General features: G+C 41.5%; 1 protein-coding gene across 2 annotated transcripts in view; it reads right to left on the bottom strand.

Moving 5' to 3' along the window:
• The window catches only part of LOC110489247 (beta-synuclein), a 42,417-nt gene extending 27,101 nt beyond the window's left edge, over window positions 1-15,316 (bottom strand). The window contains exons 1-2 of one of the 2 annotated variants that reach the window (XM_036943528.2): window positions 14,891-15,316; window positions 13,300-13,441 (exon numbers count right to left, since the gene is read on the bottom strand). In XM_036943528.2, the coding sequence (XP_036799423.1) occupies window positions 13,300-13,420 (121 nt within the window). In that variant the 5' untranslated portion in view covers window positions 13,421-13,441; window positions 14,891-15,316. The remainder of the gene's footprint in view (window positions 1-13,299; window positions 13,442-14,890) is intronic. The other variant, XM_036943529.2, reaches the window with a different exon arrangement.
• Between the last annotated feature and the right edge of the window lie 4,996 nt (window positions 15,317-20,312).

Genomic DNA, 20,312 nt, shown 5'->3' with positions numbered 1-20,312 from the left:
TATTAAACACGTTTTACTACCTTCCAATCCTACATTACCATACATAAATGAGGCATTATCACGCTCAATAGAGTTACCAGCATTTTCTCTTTACTACACAGACAGTAAATGATGCATTACCGTATAAACAAACCTCTAATGCCTTACTAGACAGACAGTAAATGAGGCATTACAGTATAAACAAACCTCTAATGCCTTACTACACAGACAGTAAATAAGGCATTACCATACATAATGATGATTATCACGCTCAATAGAGTTACCAGCATATTCCTCTTTACTACACAGACAGTAAATGAGGCATTACCGTATAAACAAACCTCTAATACCTTACTACACAGACAGTAAATGAGGCATTACTGTATAAACAAACCTCTAATGCCTTACTACAGAGACAGTATATGAGGCATTACCGTATAAACAAACCTCTAATGCCTTACTACACAGACAGTAAATGAGGCATTATCATATAAACAAACCTCTAATGCCTTACTAGACAGACAGTAAATGAGGCATTACCGTATAAACAAACCTCTAATGCCTTACTAGACAGGCAGTATATGAGGCATTACCGTATAAACAAACCTCTAATGCCTTACTACACAACACAGACAGTAAAATAGGCATTATCATATAAACAAACCTCTAATGCCTTACTAGACAGACAGTAAATGAGGCATTACCGTATAAACAAACCTCTAATGCCTTACTAGACAGACAGTAAATGAGGCATTACCGTATAAACAAACCTCTAATGCCTTACTACACAGACAGTAAATGAGGCATTACCATATAAACAAACCTCTAATGCCTTACTCCACAGACAGTATATGAGGCATTACCGTATAAACAAACCTCTAATGCCTTACTACACAGACAGTAAATGAGGCATTACCATATAAACAAACCTCTAATGCCTTACTCCACAGACAGTATATGAGGCATTACCGTATAAACAAACCCCTAATGCCTTACTAGACAGACAGTAAATGAGGCATTACCGTATAAACAAACCTCTAATGTCTTACTAGACAGACAGTAAATGATGCATTACCATATAAACAAACCCCTAATGCCTTACTAGACAGACAGTAAATGAGGCATTACCATATAAACAAACCTCTAATGCCTTACTACACAGACAGTAAATGAGGCATTACCATATAAACAAACCCCTAATGCCTTACTAGACAGACAGTAAATGAGGCATTACCATATAAACAAACCTCAAATGCCTTACTACACAGACAGTATATGAGGCATTACCGTATAAACAAACCTCTAATGCCTTACTACACAGACAGTAAATGAGGATTTACCATATAAACAAACCCCTAATGCCTTATTAGACAGACAGTAAATGAGGCATTACCATATAAACAAACCCCTAATGCCTTACTAGACAGACAGTAAATGAGGCATTACCATATAAACAAACCTCAAATGCCTTACTACACAGACAGTATATGAGGCATTACCGTATAAACAAACCCCTAATGCCTTACTAGACAGACAGTAAATGAGGCATTACCATATAAACAAACCTCAAATGTCTTACTAGACAGTCAGTAAATGAGGCATTACCGTATAAGCAAACCTGTAATGCCGTGCTAGACAGACAGACAGACAGACCAGTCAGTCAGAGACCAGACAGACAGGTGAGTGACGGTGCTCTAGTGATGAGGATGAGCTGAGCGAAGAGCACACAGAGTCGTGATGTAGCGAGAGAGAGAGAGAGAGAGAGTTTGGGGTAACTTCAGAGCTAGGAGCCATCAGAGCTAGGAGCCATCAGAGCTAGGAGCCATCAGAGCTAGGAGCCATCTGGAGTAAGGTACAGTACATTCATTCTCATTCTAGAGGTAGAAAATTGAAGCCTCTGAGCAGTCTGTTTTATCCATTCATTCCACAATACATTATTTAGATTAACGATTCACTAATGTATGTGGAACTGTTCAAGAACGGTCCATATTTCTCTGGAGGGTGTTTACTAACATGGCTGCCATGGAACTACTGCATGTGATGTCATTTAGAATGCTCTTTGATTGGTTGAAAACCACAATGACCAAACAAATCCTATGGGTCCTATGGGCCCTGGTCAAAAGTAGTGCACTAAATAGGGAATAGGGAGCCAACCCTGGTCAAACGTAGTGCACTAAATAGGGAATAGGGTGCCATTTGGGAAGCAGATTATCTAGGGTTTTGACAGGCCTCATTCACTACAGGAACACCACAACCCCACCAGCTATCTGAAGGGTTGTAAAGACCTCTAGCTCTGATCAGTCTCCCCCATCAGCCTGTCTACGGCCCTGTCATATTTTCCTTTCTGTCACCTGTCTATCTGCTGATCTGTCATAACATCCACTACTGCCCCCTGTCTATCTGTTGCCCCGTGAGAACATCCCCTACTGCCCCCTGTCTATCTGCTGATCTGTCATAACATCCATTACTACCCCCTGTCTATCTGTTGCCCCATGAGAACATCCCTTACTGCCCCTGTCTATCTGCTGCCCCGTGAGAACATCCCTTACTGTCCTCTACTGCCCCCTGTCTATCTGTTGCCCCATGAGAACATCCCTTACTGCCCCCTGTCTATCTGCTGCCCTGTGAGAACATCCATTACTACCCCCTGTCTATCTGTTGCCCTGTGAGAACATCCCTTACTGCCCCCTGTCTATCTGTTGCCCCGTGAGAACATCCCCTACTGCCCCCTGTCTATCTGCTGCCCCGTGAGAACATCCCTTACTGCCCCCTACTGCCCCCTGTCTATCTGCTGCCCCGTGAGAACATCCTCTACTGCCCCCTGTCTATCTGTTGCCCCGTGAGAACATCCCCTACTGCCCCCTGTCTATATGTTGCCCCATGAGAACATCCCTTACTGCCCCCTGTCTATCTGCTGCCCTGTGAGAACATCCATTACTACCCCCTGTCTATCTGTTGCCCTGTGAGAACATCCATTACTGCCCCCTGTCTATCTGTTGCCCCGTGAGAACATCCCTTACTACCCCCTGTCTATCTGTTGCCCTGTGAGAACATCCCCTACTGCCCCCTGTCTATCTGTTGCCCCGTGAGAACATCCCCTACTGCCCCCTGTCTATCTGCTGCCCCGTGAGAACATCCCTTACTGCCCCCTACTGCCCCCTGTCTATCTGCTGCCCCGTGAGAACATCCTCTACTGCCCCCTGTCTATCTGCTGCCCCGTGAGAACATCCCATACCTCCCCCTGTCTATCTGTTGCCCCGCGAGAACATCCCTTACTGCCCCCTGTCTATCTGTTGCCCCTTGAGAACATCCTCTACTGTCCCCTGTCTATCTGCTGCCCTGTGAGAACATCCCTTACTACCCCCTGTCTATCTGCTGCCCTGTGAGAACATCCCTTACTACCCCCTGTCTATCTGTTGCCCCTTGAGAACATCCCTTACTGCCCCTGTCTATCTGCTGCCCTGTGAGAACATCCCTTACTACCCCCTGTCTATCTGTTGCCCCTTGAGAACATCCTCTACTGTCCCCTGGGGGCCACTAACAGAGTTGGGATATCCTCTTTCAAAAGAAGAGCACCTAAGTTAAACAGAGGGAGAGTGAGAGATGCTTTCATTGAAGCCCTATGTTGTGTGGACGGTCACAAAGACGAAGTGTACTGTACTCCAAAGAGAAGTACTGGAAGACGATATAATGAGTTGTACTATGGTTTTCTCATTCCACTTTGCTGTAAGCTCTTGTCTTTCTGCTGGGAAGGAAAAAACGATAATGGCCACTTATCGTGAAAGGTATGAAACTGAGGAGCGTTTGAATAATAGCTGAAGTAAGTGGTATTGAATAACATCATTTCCTCCATTTCTACAACCAGGAACAGTATGTTCAAATGTCTGTGCTTTTAGAGGTGGGTAGCTCTATTAGGATCTCTTCCTTCCCTCCCCTCCCCTCCACGCTCTTCCCCCTCCCCTTCGCCCTCTCCTCTCCTCTCCTCTCCTCCCCTTCGCCCTCTCCTCTCCTCTTCTCTCCTCTTCTCTCCTCTCCTCTCCTCTTCTCTCCTCTCCTCTTCTCTTCTTTCCTCTCCTCTCCTCCCCTTCGCCCTCTCCTCTCCTCTCCTCTCCTCTCCTCTCCTCTCCTCCCCTTCGCCTTCCCTCTCCTCTCCTCTCCTCCCCTTCGCCCTCTCCTCTCCTCTCCTCTCCTCTTTTCTCCTCTCCTCTCCTCTCCTCCCCTTCGCCCTCTCCTCTCCTCTCCTCTCCTCTCCTTTGCCCTCCCCTCTCCTCTCCTCTCTAGGCAGTCTGCTAAGCTGGCTAGTCCGTCTACAGCAGCAGCTGTCAAAAGTGGTCTGTCGACCTATCGACTTCTCTCTCACTCGTCCTCCACCAATCACATTCTCGCCCACCCATCCTTCATTTGGGCGATTATTAGCGAGCTGGACAACAGTCAAGAAACTGTATGAATGTCATTTAGTCATTTCTAAGTATCTTGTTTTGGATACCTCCCCCGGGCTGGATTGGACTCCCCCGTGGGCCGGATGTTCGACATCACTGCTAGAGATCCATCTGTATCTGGGCTCCGGATTCTGGTATCCATTATATACATACTGTACTGTACATGTCATACTTAACATCAGACACAGGTACTCTATACATCTGTAACGTTCTCTATACATGTATACCTGTATACTCCATACATACTGCAAATAACACCTATTCTATGCACATCTATGCACATATATGCACATCTATGCACATCTCTGTTAGTCAGCGTTATAGAAGGCAACATAAAGCCCTGTAATTGTCCCTCTGGTCCCCTGGAGACAGCTTCTCACTGTGTCCCTGACTCACAAGCTGTCACCATACAATACACCTAATACATTGACATAAGGCATGATGGCCTGCTGTCTTCACCCATAGCGCCCCCCCCCCCCCCCCCCCCCCCTCCTGCCATCTAGCTCCCCCCTCTCCTCACCTCTTGGTCCAATTCCTCACCCCTCCTCCTCTCACCCTTGGTTCAGTACACCCCCCCTCCTCTTCCTCCTCCACCCTCTCTCCCCTCCTCCCTAACCCCTATCTCCAATACCTCCGCTCTACCTCTACCCCTCTCCTCTATCCTCTCACCCCTCCTCCCTAACCCCTATCTCCAATACCTCCCCTCTACCCCTCTCCTCTATCCTCTCACCCCTCCTCCCTAACCCCTATCTCCAATACCTCCCCTCTACCTCTACCCCTCTCCTCTATCCTCTCACCCCTCCTCCCTAACCCCTATCTCCAATACCTTCCCTCTACCACTCTCCTCCATCCTCTCACCCCTCCTCCCTAACCCCTATCTCCAATACCTCCCCTCTACCTCTACCCCTCTATCCTCTCACCGCTCCTCCCTAACCCCTATCTCCAATACCACCCCTTCCCTCTACCCCTCTCCTCTATCCTCTCACCCCTCCCCCACCCTCTCCCCTGTCCCCGTGCAGGTCAGGTAGTAGACCTTACAGTGAAATGCTGAATACAACAGGTGTAGTAGACCACACAGTGAAATGCTGAATACAACAGGTGTAGTAGACCTTACGGTGAAATGCTGAATACAACAGGTGTAGTAGACCTCACAGTGAAATGCTGAATACAACAGGTGTAGTAGACCACACAGTGAAATGCTGAATGCAACAGGTGTAGTAGACCTTACGGTGAAATGCTGAATACAACAGGTGTAGTAGACCAGTGAAATGCTGAATACAACAGGTGTAGTAGACCACATAGTGAAATGCTGAATACAACAGGTGTAGTAGACCTTACAGTGAAATGCTGAATACAACAGGTGTAGTAGACCTTACAGTGAAATGCTGAATACAACAGGTGTAGTAGACCTTACAGTGAAATGCTGTATACAACAGGTGTAGTAGACCTTACAGTGAAATGCTGAATACAACAGGTGTAGTAGACCTTACAGTGAAATGCTGAATACAACAGGTGTAGTAGACCTTACAGTGAAATGCTGAATACAACAGGTGTAGTAGACCTCACAGTGAAATGCTGAATACAACAGGTGTAGTAGACCTCACAGTGAAATGCTGAATACAACAGGTGTAGTAGACCTTACAGGGAAATGCTGAATACAACAGGTGTAGTAGACCTTATAGTGAAATGCTGAATACAACAGGTGTAGTAGACCTCACAGTGAAATGCTGAATACAACAGGTGTAGTAGACCTCACAGTGAAATGCAGAATACAACAGGTGTAGTAGACCTTACAGTGAAATGCTGAATACAACAGGTGTAGTAGACCTTACAGTGAAATGCTGAATACAACAGGTGTAGTAGACCTTACAGTGAAATGCTGAATACAACAGGTGTAGTAGACCTTACAGTGAAATGCTGAATACAACAGGTGTAGTAGACCTTACAGTGAAATGCTGAATACAACAGGTGTTGTAGGCCTTACAGTGAAATGCTGAATACAACAGGTGTAGTAGACCTTACAGTGAAATGCTGAATACAACAGGTGTAGTAGACCTTACAGTGAAATGCTGAATACAACAGGTGTAGTAGACCTTACAGTGAAATGCTTAATACAACAGGTGTAGTAGACCTTACAGTGAAATGCTGAATACAACAGGTGTAGTAGACCTTACAGTGAAATGCTGAATACAACAGGTGTAGTAGACCTTACAGTGAAATGCTGAATACAACAGGTGTAGTAGACCTTACAGTGAAATGCTGAATACAACAGGTGTAGTAGACCTTACAGTGAAATGCTGAATACAACAGGTGTAGTAGACCTCACAGTGAAATGCTGAATACAACAGGTGTAGCAGACCTTACAGTGAAATGCTGAATACAACAGGTGTAGTAGACCTTACAGTGAAATGCTGAATACAACAGGTGTAGTAGACCTCACAGTGAAATGCTGAATACAACAGGTGTAGTAGACCTTACAGTGAAATGCTGAATACAACAGGTGTAGTAGACCTCACAGTGAAATGCTGAATACAACAGGTATAGTAGACCTTACAGTGAAATGCTGAATACAACAGGTGTAGTAGACCTTACAGTGAAATGCTGAATACAACAGGTGTAGTAGACCTCACAGTGAAATGCTGAATACAACAGGTGTAGTAGACCTTACAGTGAAATGCTGAATACAACAGGTGTAGTAGACCTTACAGTGAAATGCTGAATACAACAGGTGTAGTAGACCTTACAGTGAAATGCTGAATACAACAGGTGTAGTAGGCCTTAGGCTGCATTTGAACAAAATTTGGAAAAAGTCAAGGGGTCTGAATACTTTCCGAATGCACTGTAAATCACCCAGGCACGTCAAAGATGCAGTTGTCCTTCGGAACTGAACTGTGTGACAGGGCGGAAACTGCTTAGAGATGTCATCATGAGTCCATCGGTGATTTAAAAATGAGGATGGATTAGCAGTTTTTTAGTGACTCCACAACTCCACGGGTATTGTGTGTAGATTGATGAGGTCAACAACGACCTAAATGACAGAGTGAAAATAATAATGAAAGTGTGCAACAAGGCACTAAAGTAATTCTGCAAAACAAACACGACAAAGAAATATACTTTTTGGCCTAAATGTAAAGCCTTATGTTTGGGCCAAATCCAACACAACACATCACTGAGTAACTGTCTCCTCATTTTCAAGCATGGTGGTGGCTGCATCATGGTATGGGTATGCTTGACATTGGCAAAGACTGGGGAGTTTTTCAGGATGAAAAGAAACAGGATGGCGCTAAGCACAGGCAAAATCCTAGAAGAAAACCTGCTTCAGTCTGCTTTACACCAGACACTGGGAGAGGAATTCACCTTTCGTCAGGACAATAACCTACAAAACAAAGCCATATCTATACTGGAGTTGCTTACCAAGAAGACAGTGAATATTCCTTAGTGGCCAAATTACAGTTTTGACTTAAATCTGATTGAAAATCTATAACAAGACTTGAACATTGATGTCTAGTCATACCCAATAAAATGATAACTGATTCCCAACACCTTGAAAGAATTTGAAGAATTTCTTAAAGAATAGTGGGCAAATATCGCACAATACAGGTGTGTAAAGCTCTTATGAGACTTACCCAGAAATACTCACAGCTGTAATCATTGTCAAAGTTGTTTCTACCATGTATTGACTCAGGGAGGTGAGAACGTATCTAATCAAGATATATTTATTAGTGTTTAATTTAAAAAAAATATTAGCATTTTGTCTTCCATTTTGACATTACACAGTATTGTGTGTAGATTGTTGACAACAACAAAAAAAAACACAAATAAAACCATTTTGATCCCACTTTGTAACACAATAACATGTGAAGAAACCCAATGAAGGTGTAGACTTTCTACACTCAGAAAAGAGAGTTCCAAAAGGGGTTCTTTGCAGAAGGTTCTACCAAGAACCGTTTTGATCAGAAGAACCCTTTTGGAAGACAAGGGTTCTTTGTAAGGCAAAGAGTTCCACCTAGAACCTTTAACGTCACAAGAACCGTTTTTGGAAGAAAGAGTTCTTTGACGGTTCTTTGGAAGGCAGGAAGGATTATTCGGAAGGCTAGAAGGGTTCTACCATAGAGCCATCTATAATATTTCCCAGCATGCTCTATTGCAGCGATATGTTCAGAATGGTTCGTTTTACTGTAATATGTGTGATTTTGCATGTGCATTGATTGTTTAATTAATGTAACGCTACACATAGACAGATAACATACAGTTTTCTAAATGAATCTGTTAGTAATTGGATTTATTGCAAACGTTACTGTTTCAGTTAAAAGATAATTGAGATAGTCTCAGTATTCGATCTTCCCTACCCTGGCAGTTATTCTGAATGCAGGTTACAGGTGATTAACAATTCCACTTATTGGATATCCTAACTCTGGCTGGATTCCAATTGGTATAACACATCACTTTGCAATCCAGCATAGTTAAAATAAAATCAAAAAATGTAACCTTTATTTAACTAGACAAGTCAGTTATTTACAATGACGACCTACACCGACCAAACCCGGATGACGCTGAGCCAATTGTGAGCCGCCTTACGGGACTCCTAATCACGGCCGGTTATGATACAGCCTGGAATCAAACCAGGGTGTCTGTAGTGTAGTCTCTAGCACTGAGATGCAGTGCCTTAAACTGCTGCGCCACTCGGGAGCCCAAAATCATAATGTGACTTGCAGGTCTGATGTGGCCTGTAAACCAGGAGTTTCCTAACACCACCGTGCTAGTGTATAACTAGTCCCTCAAAGAAAGGCCTGATGATATATGTAATGTATTGTCATAAATAATTAAATGTTCAATGCTAATAAGCCTGGTGTGACCGTTCATAGAACATTCTAGGAAGAACCCTCCAAAGATAAAATGGTTCTAGGAAGAACCCTCCAAAGATAAAATGGTTCCAGGAAGAACCCTCCAAAGATAAAATGGTTCTAGGAAGAACCCTCCAAAGATAAAATGGTTCTAGGAAGAACCCTCCAAAGATAAAATGGTTCTAGGAAGAACCCTCCAAAGATAAAATGGTTCTAGGAAGAACCCTTCATAGTGGGACCTAGGCAGAACCATATAAACAGGGGGGTTCTTTGAAGAATCCTACAAAGAGGGTTTTAGATAGAACCCTGTGCAAAGTGTTCTACCCAGCACCAAAAAGGGTTGGCCTATGGGGACATACCCGAAGAACCCTGTATGGTTCTACTTAGCACCTTTTATTCTAAGAGTGTATATTGGCCACAGCAACAATATTGACTTCCTCAGCTGGGACAATATTATTCATGTTCAGTCAGACGCACACCTCAGGAAACCTTGTCATTTACAACATCTGAATCCCCTGGTGAAATATAATGTCAGTGCCTTCATTATTGAATATATACGAGTGAGCACATCTTGTTCATTGGTCAATGTGTATCTTTTCCCTGTACAGTATGTTAATATCATAATGCCCTGGATGTAACGAACGTAGACAGCCACAGCCAACATCCTCCTTCCATACATTTGTAGTGCACAATCCACAGTAACCTACATAATGAACCCATAGTAACCTACATAATGAATCCATAGTAACCTATAGAATGAATCCATAGTAACCTACATAATGAATCCATAGTAACCTACATAATGAACCCATAGTAACCTACATAATGAATCCATAGTAACCTACATAATGAACCCATAGTAACCTACATAATGAATCCATAGTAACCTACATAATGAACCCATAGTAAACAACATAATGAATCCATAGCAACCTACATAATGAACCCATAGTAACCTACATAATGAATCCATAGCAACCTACATAATGAATCCATAGCAACCTACATAATGAATCCATAGTAACCTACATAATGAACCCATAGTAACCTACATAATGAACCCATAGTAAACAACATAATGAACCCATAGTAACCTACATAATGAACCCATAGTAACCTACATAATGAACCCATAGTAAACAACATAATGAACCCATAGTAACCTACATAATGAATCCATAGTAACCTACATAATGAACCCATAGTAACCTACATAATGAATCCATAGTAACCTACATAATGAACCCATAGTAAACAACATAATGAATCCATAGCAACCTACATAATGAACCCATAGTAACCTACATAATGAACCCATAGTAACCTACATAATGAATCCATAGCAACCTACATAATGAATCCATAGTAACCTACATAATGAACCCATAGTAAACAACATAATGAACCCATAGTAAACAACATAATGAATCCATAGCAACCTACATAATGAATCCATAGCAACCTACATAATGAACCCATAGTAACCTACATAATGAATCCATAGCAACCTACATAATGAATCCATAGTAACCTACATAATGAACCCATAGTAAACAACATAATGAACCCATAGTAACCTACAGAATGAACCCATAGTAACCTACATAATGAACCCATAGTAACCTACATAATGAACCCATAGTAAACAACATAATGAACCCATAGTAAACAACATAATGAACCCATAGTAACCTACATAATGAACCCATAGTAACCTACATAATGAACCCATAGTAAACAACATAATGAATCCATAGTAAACAACATAATGAACCCATAGTAAACAACATAATGAATCCATAGTAAACAACATAATGAACCCATAGTAAACAACATAATGAACCCATAGTAAACAACATAATGAATCCATAGTAAACAACATAATGAACCCATAGTAAACAACATAATGAACCCATAGTAACCTACATAATGAACCCATAGTAACCTACATAATGAACCCATAGTAAACAACATAATGAATCCATAGTAACCTACATAATGAATCCATAGTAACCTACATAATGAACCCATAGTAACCTACATAATGAACCCATAGTAAACAACATAATGAACCCATAGTAAACAACATAATGAATCCATAGTAACCTACATAATGAACCCATAGTAAACAACATAATGAACCCATAGTAAACAACATAATGAATCCATAGTAACCTACATAATGAACCCATAGTAAACAACATAATGAACCCATAGTGAACAACATAATGAACCCATAGTAAACAACATAATGAATCCATAGTAACCTACATAATGAACCCATAGTAACCTACATAATGAACCCATAGTAACCTACATAATGAACCCATAGTAAACAACATAATGAACCCATAGCAACCTACATAATGAATCCATAGTAACCTACATAATGAACCCATAGTAAACAACATAATGAACCCATAGTAACCTACATAATGAATCCATAGCAACCTACATAATGAACCCATAGTAAACAATATAATGAATCCATAGCAACCTACATAATGAACCCATAGTAACCTACATAATGAACCCATAGTAACCTACATAATGAACCCATAGTAAACAACATAATGAATCCATAGCAACCTACATAATGAACCCATAGTAACCTACATAATGAACCCATAGTAACCTACATAATGAACCCATAGTAAACAACATAATGAACCCATAGTAACCTACAGAATGAACCCATAGTAACCTACATAATGAACCCATAGTAACCTACATAGTGAACCCATAGCAACCTACATAATGAATCCATAGCAACCTACATAATGAACCCATAGTAACCTACAGAATGAACCCATAGTAACCTACATAATGAACCCATAGTAACCTACATAGTGAACCCATAGCAACCTACATAATGAATCCATAGTAACCTACATAATGAACCCATAGTAACCTACATAATGAACCCATAGTAAACAACATAATGAACCCATAGTAACCTACAGAATGAACCCATAGTAACCTACATAATGAACCCATAGTAACCTACATAGTGAACCCATAGCAACCTACATAATGAACCCATAGTAACCTACATAATGAACCCATAGTAACCTACATAATGAACCCATAGTAAACAACATAATGAACCCATAGTAACCTACAGAATGAACCCATAGTAACCTACATAATGAACCCATAGTAACCTACATAGTGAACCCATAGTAACCTACATAATGAATCCATAGCAACCTACATAATGAACCCATAGTAAACAACATAATGAACCCATAGTAAACAACATAATGAATCCATAGCAACCTACATAATGAATCCATAGCAACCTACATAATGAACCCATAGTAAACAACATAATGAATCCATAGTAACCTACATAATGAATCCATAGTAACCTACATAATGAACCCATAGTAACCTACATAGTGAACCCATAGTAACCTACATAATGAATCCATAGTAACCTACATAATGAACCCATAGTAAACAACATAATGAATCCATAGCAACCTACATAATGAATCCATAGTAACCTACATAATGAACCCATAGTAAACAACATAATGAACCCATAGTAAACAACATAATGAACCCATAGTAAACAACATAATGAATCCATAGCAACCTACATAATGAACCCATAGTAACCTACAGAATGAACCCATAGTAACCTACATAGTGAACCCATAGTAACCTACATAATGAATCCATAGCACAGACACAATGCAATGTAGGCAGTGAGGGATCAATTATGCTTTCACTACTACACGCTTCAAAGAGAAGCCATGACATCCTATTAAAAAGGATGACAAAAAGACCCACCCCTATTCCAACCAATCAAGGAAAAGTACATTGTCTCTGGACCTATAGCGTCGCGCTACGAAGCGTTCTAAATGTCAGCGCTCTCAACTCTTATTGGTCGATTTCTGCTGTACATAATAACTTGCTCGCTCCGCAGGCGCTGGTGATGTGCATGCATTAAATTGAAGCCGTGGACGTCACAGGTACCGGATTATCCAACAGAGTGATTTCGGTCTAACGTTCTAAAGCTCGGGTCTTACCGATAAACATGGCGCCTTCCTTGGTCTTTTCCGCCGCCAGCGCAGCTCCCTCTTTAGTCTTCTCCGCGGCCATAGCCATGCCGTCTTTAGCTTTGGACAACCCTTTCATGAACACATCCATCTCGACCCTGGTCCTGGAGCTCTGGAGAGATGCAAAGAACCATGAATCACGTCCCATGTAGTCTATTGTATCGGCCTACAGTCCTATACCGTAGTAATGTGGTAGGCCGAGTACTAGTTACATGCTAACGGAAAGCTACATCTAAAGAAGAAACAAACGTCCTGAAGCAGAGCGTTGTAATTATGTATGATGAATTATTTTGTATTCGGTAGGGTCCTGGAGATCTGGAGAGGAGGGAATGGGATCCCGTTACAACACTGATTGTCAGTAGTTTACCATGCGTTATTATATACAGTTATGTGGCACTAGTTACACGGTAATGAATGACTGTTTTTGACGGATTGATTGCGCTGGAGAGAGATGGATAGCCATACCCAATACAATGATAACTGTCCATGGTGCTGAAAGAGCGCTTTTTAATGACGTATTCTGAATTAGTTTTATTCGGTATTTCTCGGTTATGGACTGTAGTTGATTTAATGTCAGATGAGGAGGCTTAACGCATGTAACTAACGTGTTTTCTTCCTTCTAATACCATAGATGTCACTTTGTGTCTTGGTTTTCATTGGTTGCGATGACGGAAGAATGGGGATTGGAGGAATCCTCCGGTCTCCGTTCACAGTTGGCCTCGATAGCCGAACCTCTCTGCCACAGACCAGTCATTAATAGTAAAGGCCGTTTTTTATTTTTTTTTCGCACCTCCTCCCTAACCCTAACCCTCTTTCTCCAAATGTCATGAAATATCCAGAGAGAGCGAGAGAAGGGGAAAAAAAGGTTTATATGAAATGGTTAAATGTGCTCGCGGTCATTAATTATTACTTGTAATATTACTCTTAATGTCCGCGCGAGCCGAGGACAAGTCAGGAAGTTGAATTTGAAATAGCGCCTATGTGATCTATCTATTTAACCAAGCGCATTACATGTGATATTGCCTAGCCCTACTATTCTATGTGGGGGAAGGGGAGGGAGAAAACTACGTGATGCTCATCACGGGCACCAAGAACAATATGTATTTTGTCAATAAATACGTATATATCTACAGGGAAGAATATGACATAAAACAAATATTTATATTCATAAAAAAAATAATAAAATACACGATTTAATCAATCATTTCGATGTGTTAATATTATAATAATTATTAGGCTACTGTACCTTATAGAGAACGCCCATTCAGGAAATTATGTCTCGTCAATTTTCTCATCAAATGCAACAATTGCTCTTTCGGCCTTTCATCAGGTTTCCATTTGACACTGATTTAATTCAACGTGTTGGTTATCTATAATTAACACGGATCAGTTACATAATAAACTACAAAATGTGTAGCCTTCAATGATCCCCCCCCCCCCCCTCCTATAAAACGTACGGTTATAATGTCGATATTATTTCCATTACAACCTCCTAAATGTTTTTCCTTTCTCTCGACGCCAAACACAAATATCACAATAAAACATCATGAAATCCTCTTACCTTTTCTTTACAAAGATGACTTGTTTCCTCAAGGTTCTATTACCCAGCTGATTCAAATATCGCCTAGAACGGGAGCTGCTGTCAGTAACTGATCTCTAGGTAGGTGGGCCTTCCTCGGGATTGTCTGTCTGTCGACCAATAGGAACCGACTGATCACGTAGCCCCCTTTTTTCATTGATCATTCCAACAGCACGACATCAACATCACTATCATCATCATCGTGACCATCAACAATATAGTCTTTACCCCTTTAAAATAGAAAACACATAACATCATTTGTTATTATGAGTATGTGTCCGACAGACAATTAGTCAAAGTAGTATTAGCAACAGCAGTGATAGTTTCAGCAGGCCTGCCAATTATAAGATGATTATCAATGTTCTGAAAATGTTCTCTAACTGAAAAATGTTCTCTTAACTGAAAATGGGGAACTAACTAGTATACTGTTATGTCGTTTGTTTCATTTGTTTTGCACGTGTACGGAGTGAAGATGGGCAATTATGTTCTGTGACGACGTGAAACGGAGAGAGCCGAAAGAGAGAAGGAGGGCGAGAAAGAGTGGAATCTCCCCCCCCCATTTTGCCCACATCAATTCCCCCTTGGTCAAGAAGAGCGGTGACTTGATGACATCAGGCCATCCAGCAGAAGTGCCTTATTGATTACTGTGACATTAGGAGAAATAGAAAAGCTTTCAGGCAGTTCCCCAGGTGTGACTTTCAAACTATTGGACCCGTGAATACTGTAATGTGGTCTTCCGTCAGCTGTTTCTGCCTGCTAGTTTAACTACCGCAGCCAGAACTGCGCTGTCCATGGTTCCGCACGATATATGCTACTTACTCTAGGCTCTCAGGTTGGTTCCTAAAATGTGTATTATTGATTCGTAGGTGGTGCAGAACCGATTATTATTTTCACGCTGCCCATGTTTCTGAAAGTTAGTACGGGATCCCAGGCGGGGCCGTTCACGGTGCTGAAATGTACAGTAGACTGTAGGCCCTATGGTTTCAGGTGGTGCTGAAATGTACAGTAGACTGTAGGCCCTATGGTTTCCGGTGGTGCTGAACAGAAAACAAATCCAGGTGGGGCTGTCAAGTGTCCTGAACGTTATATAATAGACTCGCAGGTGGTACTGAACGGACAATGACAACAGGCGCTGTCCATGGTGCTGATTTTTTACAGTTAGCGTAGAAACAGGTAGCTGCTCAAATAAAGGAACAACAAACATAAAGCGCCACCACGAGCCAGAACAGCTTCAATGCACCTCGGCATAGATTCTACAAGTGTCTGGTATGATGGGATGTTAATTGGGATGTTAATTGGGATGTTAATTGGGATGTTAATTGGGATGTTAATTTGGATGTTAATTGGGATGTTAATTTGGATGTTAATTGGGATGTTAATTGGGATGTTAATTGGGATGTTAATTGGGATGTTAATTGGGATGTTAATTGGGATGTTAATTTGGATGTTAATTGGGATGTTAATTGGGATGTTAATTGGGATGTTAATTGGGATGTTAATTAATTGGGATGTTAATTGGGATGTTAATTGGGATGTTAATTGGGATGTTAATTGCTTAATTAGGAACTGTGTGGAAACACCTGTTTTGTTGTTGTTGTTTTTTTTGTATTCCTCATTTCCTCCAGAAGTTTCCATTATTTAGTCAGTTACCTGTATAAGGATTACTATGGCTGCTATGGGAGTCAGTGTGTAACATTTCCTCCAGAAGTTTCCATTATTTAGTCAGTTACCTGTATAAGGATTACTATGGCTGCTATGGGAGTCAGTGTGTAACATTTCCTCCAGAAGTTTCCATTATTTAGTCAGTTACCTGTATAAGGATTACTATGGCTGCTATGGGAGTCAGTGTGTAACATTTCCTCCAGAAGTTTCCATTATTTAGTCGGTTACCTGTATAAGGATTACTATGGCTGCTATGGGAGTCAGTGTGTAACAGAAGTTTCCATTATTTAGTCAGTTACCTGTATAAGGATTGCTATGGCTGCTATGGGAGTCAGTGTGTAACATTTCCTCCAGAAGTTTCCATTATTTAGTCGGTTACCTGTATAAGGATTACTATGGCTGCTATGGGAGTCAGTGTGTAACAGAAGTTTCCATTATTTAGTCAGTTACCTGTATAAGGATTGCTATGGCTGCTATGGGAGTCAGTGTGTAACAGAAGTTTCCATTATTTAGTCAGTTACCTGTATAAGGATTACTATGGCTGCTATGGGAGTCAGTGTGTAACAGAAGTTTCCATTATTTAGTCAGTTACCTGTATAAGGATTACTATGGCTGCTATGGGAGTCAGTGTGTAACAGAAGTTTCCATTATTTAGTCGGTTACCTGTATAAGGATTGCTATGGCTGCTATGGGAGTCAGTGTGTAACACAAGCCAATTAAACTACCCTCCTTACAAGGGTTTTATGTGCAGCAGTTAGCAATGGTCCCCTCTAAGCTGTTCGCAGTAGCTCCGGGACCTCAGCTCCGGGACCTCAGCTCCGGGACTTCAGCTCCGGGACTTCAGCTCCGGGACTTCAGCTCCGGGACCTCAGCTCCGGGACCTCAGCTCCGGGACCTCAGCTCCGGGACTCCAGCTCCGGGACCTCAGCTCCGGGACTCCAGCTCCGGGACCTCAGCTCCGGGACTCCAGCTCCGGGACTTCAGCTCCGGGACTTCAGCTCCGGGACTTCAGCTCCGGGACTTCAGCTCCGGGACTCCAGCTCCGGGACTTCAGCTCCGGGTCTGCCCATGCACAGTACACAGAGAGAAGCATGAGATTGAACTTCATCCAACGTTCTAGAGTTTTCCCTGTTTAACACTATCGACAGTTTCCCTTTACTGAGGCAGTTGTGATCGAATCAATGCAATTTTAGCCGATTCCAACGCAACATACCGAAACAAAACAAACTATGCAAGAAATGTTGTCGTAGGCAGAAGGCGTCAGAGTAAGATTCTATTTATTGCTCACGACTCAGTGCTGCAGTAAGCCTATATGCAAATAGACCATTGCCAAATATGGATCTGTGCCATTGACTTTGAACTGGACTGGGTTTACAGCATGAGCGGTCGTGGGTAGATGAGCTTGTTTCGAGGTTAAAGCAAGAGCTGCATGTAGCCACGTGGGCACATTCTGTTCATATCCTTTGCTAGGTAGTGACTTATTAGCCCAGTTATAGATCATTTGTAGTCAGCATTGGAGGAGTTGGTTGCTTCCTACAAGAGCACAAAACATGTACATCTCTAGACATCTTTGAAAAGCAAGTTAGGTAAAGAGCTTTTTTTTATGTCTTAAAGGGGCAGTGTTATATTTTTAGAGCAAGCTTGAATAAGCTAAGTAGCCAATAGGCAGAGGGGTAGCATAATTTGTCTGATTCTCTCTACTAATATGGGACTAATAATGGGACTAATAATGCATTTTATTTTGTAAAGTGGTTTATTGCATCAAACAACACAACATGTTCATTCTCCTCCTTGTCTGAAGGACAAGTGGATGAACAGGTTAATGTGAAGCCCCGCATAATTATTTTCAAAGGTCTCATGGAAGGTACGCCTACATTGAACACCGCACATTGTCTGCTCCTGTAGACTGACTGATAGAACAACTATTTCCATGTTAAAGTGTTATGGGATGCATGTCCTCCATTGTTTTTTGAGGGTATGCCACTCTGGTAGGCCTACATTATGATCACATAGCCACAGTAGTCTACTTGACCACTGTTAAAAATTGCAACTTAAAGCAGGTACAGTCTCAGTGTTCACAGTAAAACTGTAACTTAAAGCAGGTACAGCCTCAGTGTTCACAGTAAAACTGTAACTTAAAGCAGGTACAGCCTCAGTGTTCACAGTAAAACTGTAACTTAAAGCAGGTACAGCCTCAGTGTTCACAGTAAAACTGTAACTTAAAGCAGCTACAGCCTCAGTGTTCACAGTAAAACTGTAACTTAAAGCAGGTACAGCCTCAGTGTTCACAGTAAACCTGTAACTTAAAGCAGGTACAGCCTCAGTGTTCACAGTAAAATTGTAACTTAAAGCAGGTACAGCCTCAGTGTTCACAGTAAAACTGTAACTTAAAGCAGGTAAAGCCTCAGTGTTCACAGTAAAACTGTAACTTAAAGTAGGTACAGCCTCAGTGTTCACAGTAAAACTGTAACTTAAAGCAGCTACAGCCTCAGTGTTCACAGTAAAACTGTAACTTAAAGCAGGTACAGCCTCAGTGTTCACAGTAAACCTGTAATTTAAAGCAGGTACAGCCTCAGTGTTCACAGTAAACCTGTAATTTAAAGCAGGTACAGCCTCAGTGTTCATAGTAAAACTGTAACTTAAAGCAAGTACAGCCTCAGTGTTCACAGTAAAACTGTAACTTAAAGCAGGTAAAGCCTCAGTGTTCACAGTAAAACTGTAACTTAAAGCAGGTACAGCCTCAGTGTTCACAGTAAAACTGTAACTTAAAGCAGGTACAGCCTCAGTGTTCACAGTAAAACTGTAACTTAAAGCAGCTACAGCCTCAGTGTTCACAGTAAAACTGTAACTTAAAGCAGCTACAGCCTCAGTGTTCACAGTAAAACTGTAATTTAAAGCAGGTACAGGCTCAGTGTTCACAGTAAAACTGTAACTTAAAGCAGGTACAGCCTCAGTGTTCACAGTAAAACTGTAACTTAAAGCAGGTAAAGCCTCAGTGTTCACAGTAAAACTGTAACTTAAAGTAGGTACAGCCTCAGTGTTCACAGTAAAACTGTAACTTAAAGCAGGTACAGCCTCAGTGTTCACAGTAAAACTGTAACTTAAAGCAGGTACAGCCTCAGTGTTCACAGTAAAACTGTAACTTAAAGCAGGTAGAGCGTCAGTGTTCACAGTAAAACTGTAACTGAAAGCAGGTACAGCCTCAGTGTTCACAGTAAAACTGTAACTTAAAGCAGGTACAGCCTCAGTGTTCACAGTAAAACTGTAACTTAAAGCAGGTACAGTCTCAGTGTTCACAGTAAAACTGTAACTTAAAGCAGGTACAGCCTCAGTGTTCACAGTAAAACTGTAACTGAAAGCAGGTACAGCCTCAGTGTTCACAGTAAAATTGTAACTTAAAGCAGGTACAGCCTCAGTGTTCACAGTAAAACTGTAACTTAAAGCAGGTAAAGCCTCAGTGTTCACAGTAAAACTGTAACTTAAAGTAGGTACAGCCTCAGTGTTCACAGTAAAACTGTAACTTAAAGCAGCTACAGCCTCAGTGTTCACAGTAAAACTGTAACTTAAAGCAGGTACAGCCTCAGTGTTCACAGTAAACCTGTAATTTAAAGCAGGTACAGCCTCAGTGTTCACAGTAAACCTGTAATTTAAAGCAGGTACAGCCTCAGTGTTCATAGTAAAACTGTAACTTAAAGCAAGTACAGCCTCAGTGTTCACAGTAAAACTGTAACTTAAAGCAGGT

Source organism: Oncorhynchus mykiss, chromosome 14 (genome assembly GCF_057628025.1).
Source record: "Oncorhynchus mykiss isolate SJ-2025 chromosome 14, ASM5762802v1, whole genome shotgun sequence".
Classification (NCBI taxonomy): Eukaryota; Metazoa; Chordata; class Actinopteri; order Salmoniformes; family Salmonidae; genus Oncorhynchus; species Oncorhynchus mykiss.
The sequence above is the reverse complement of the archived record's forward strand: the minus strand, read 5'-3'. Positions and strand labels throughout refer to the sequence as shown.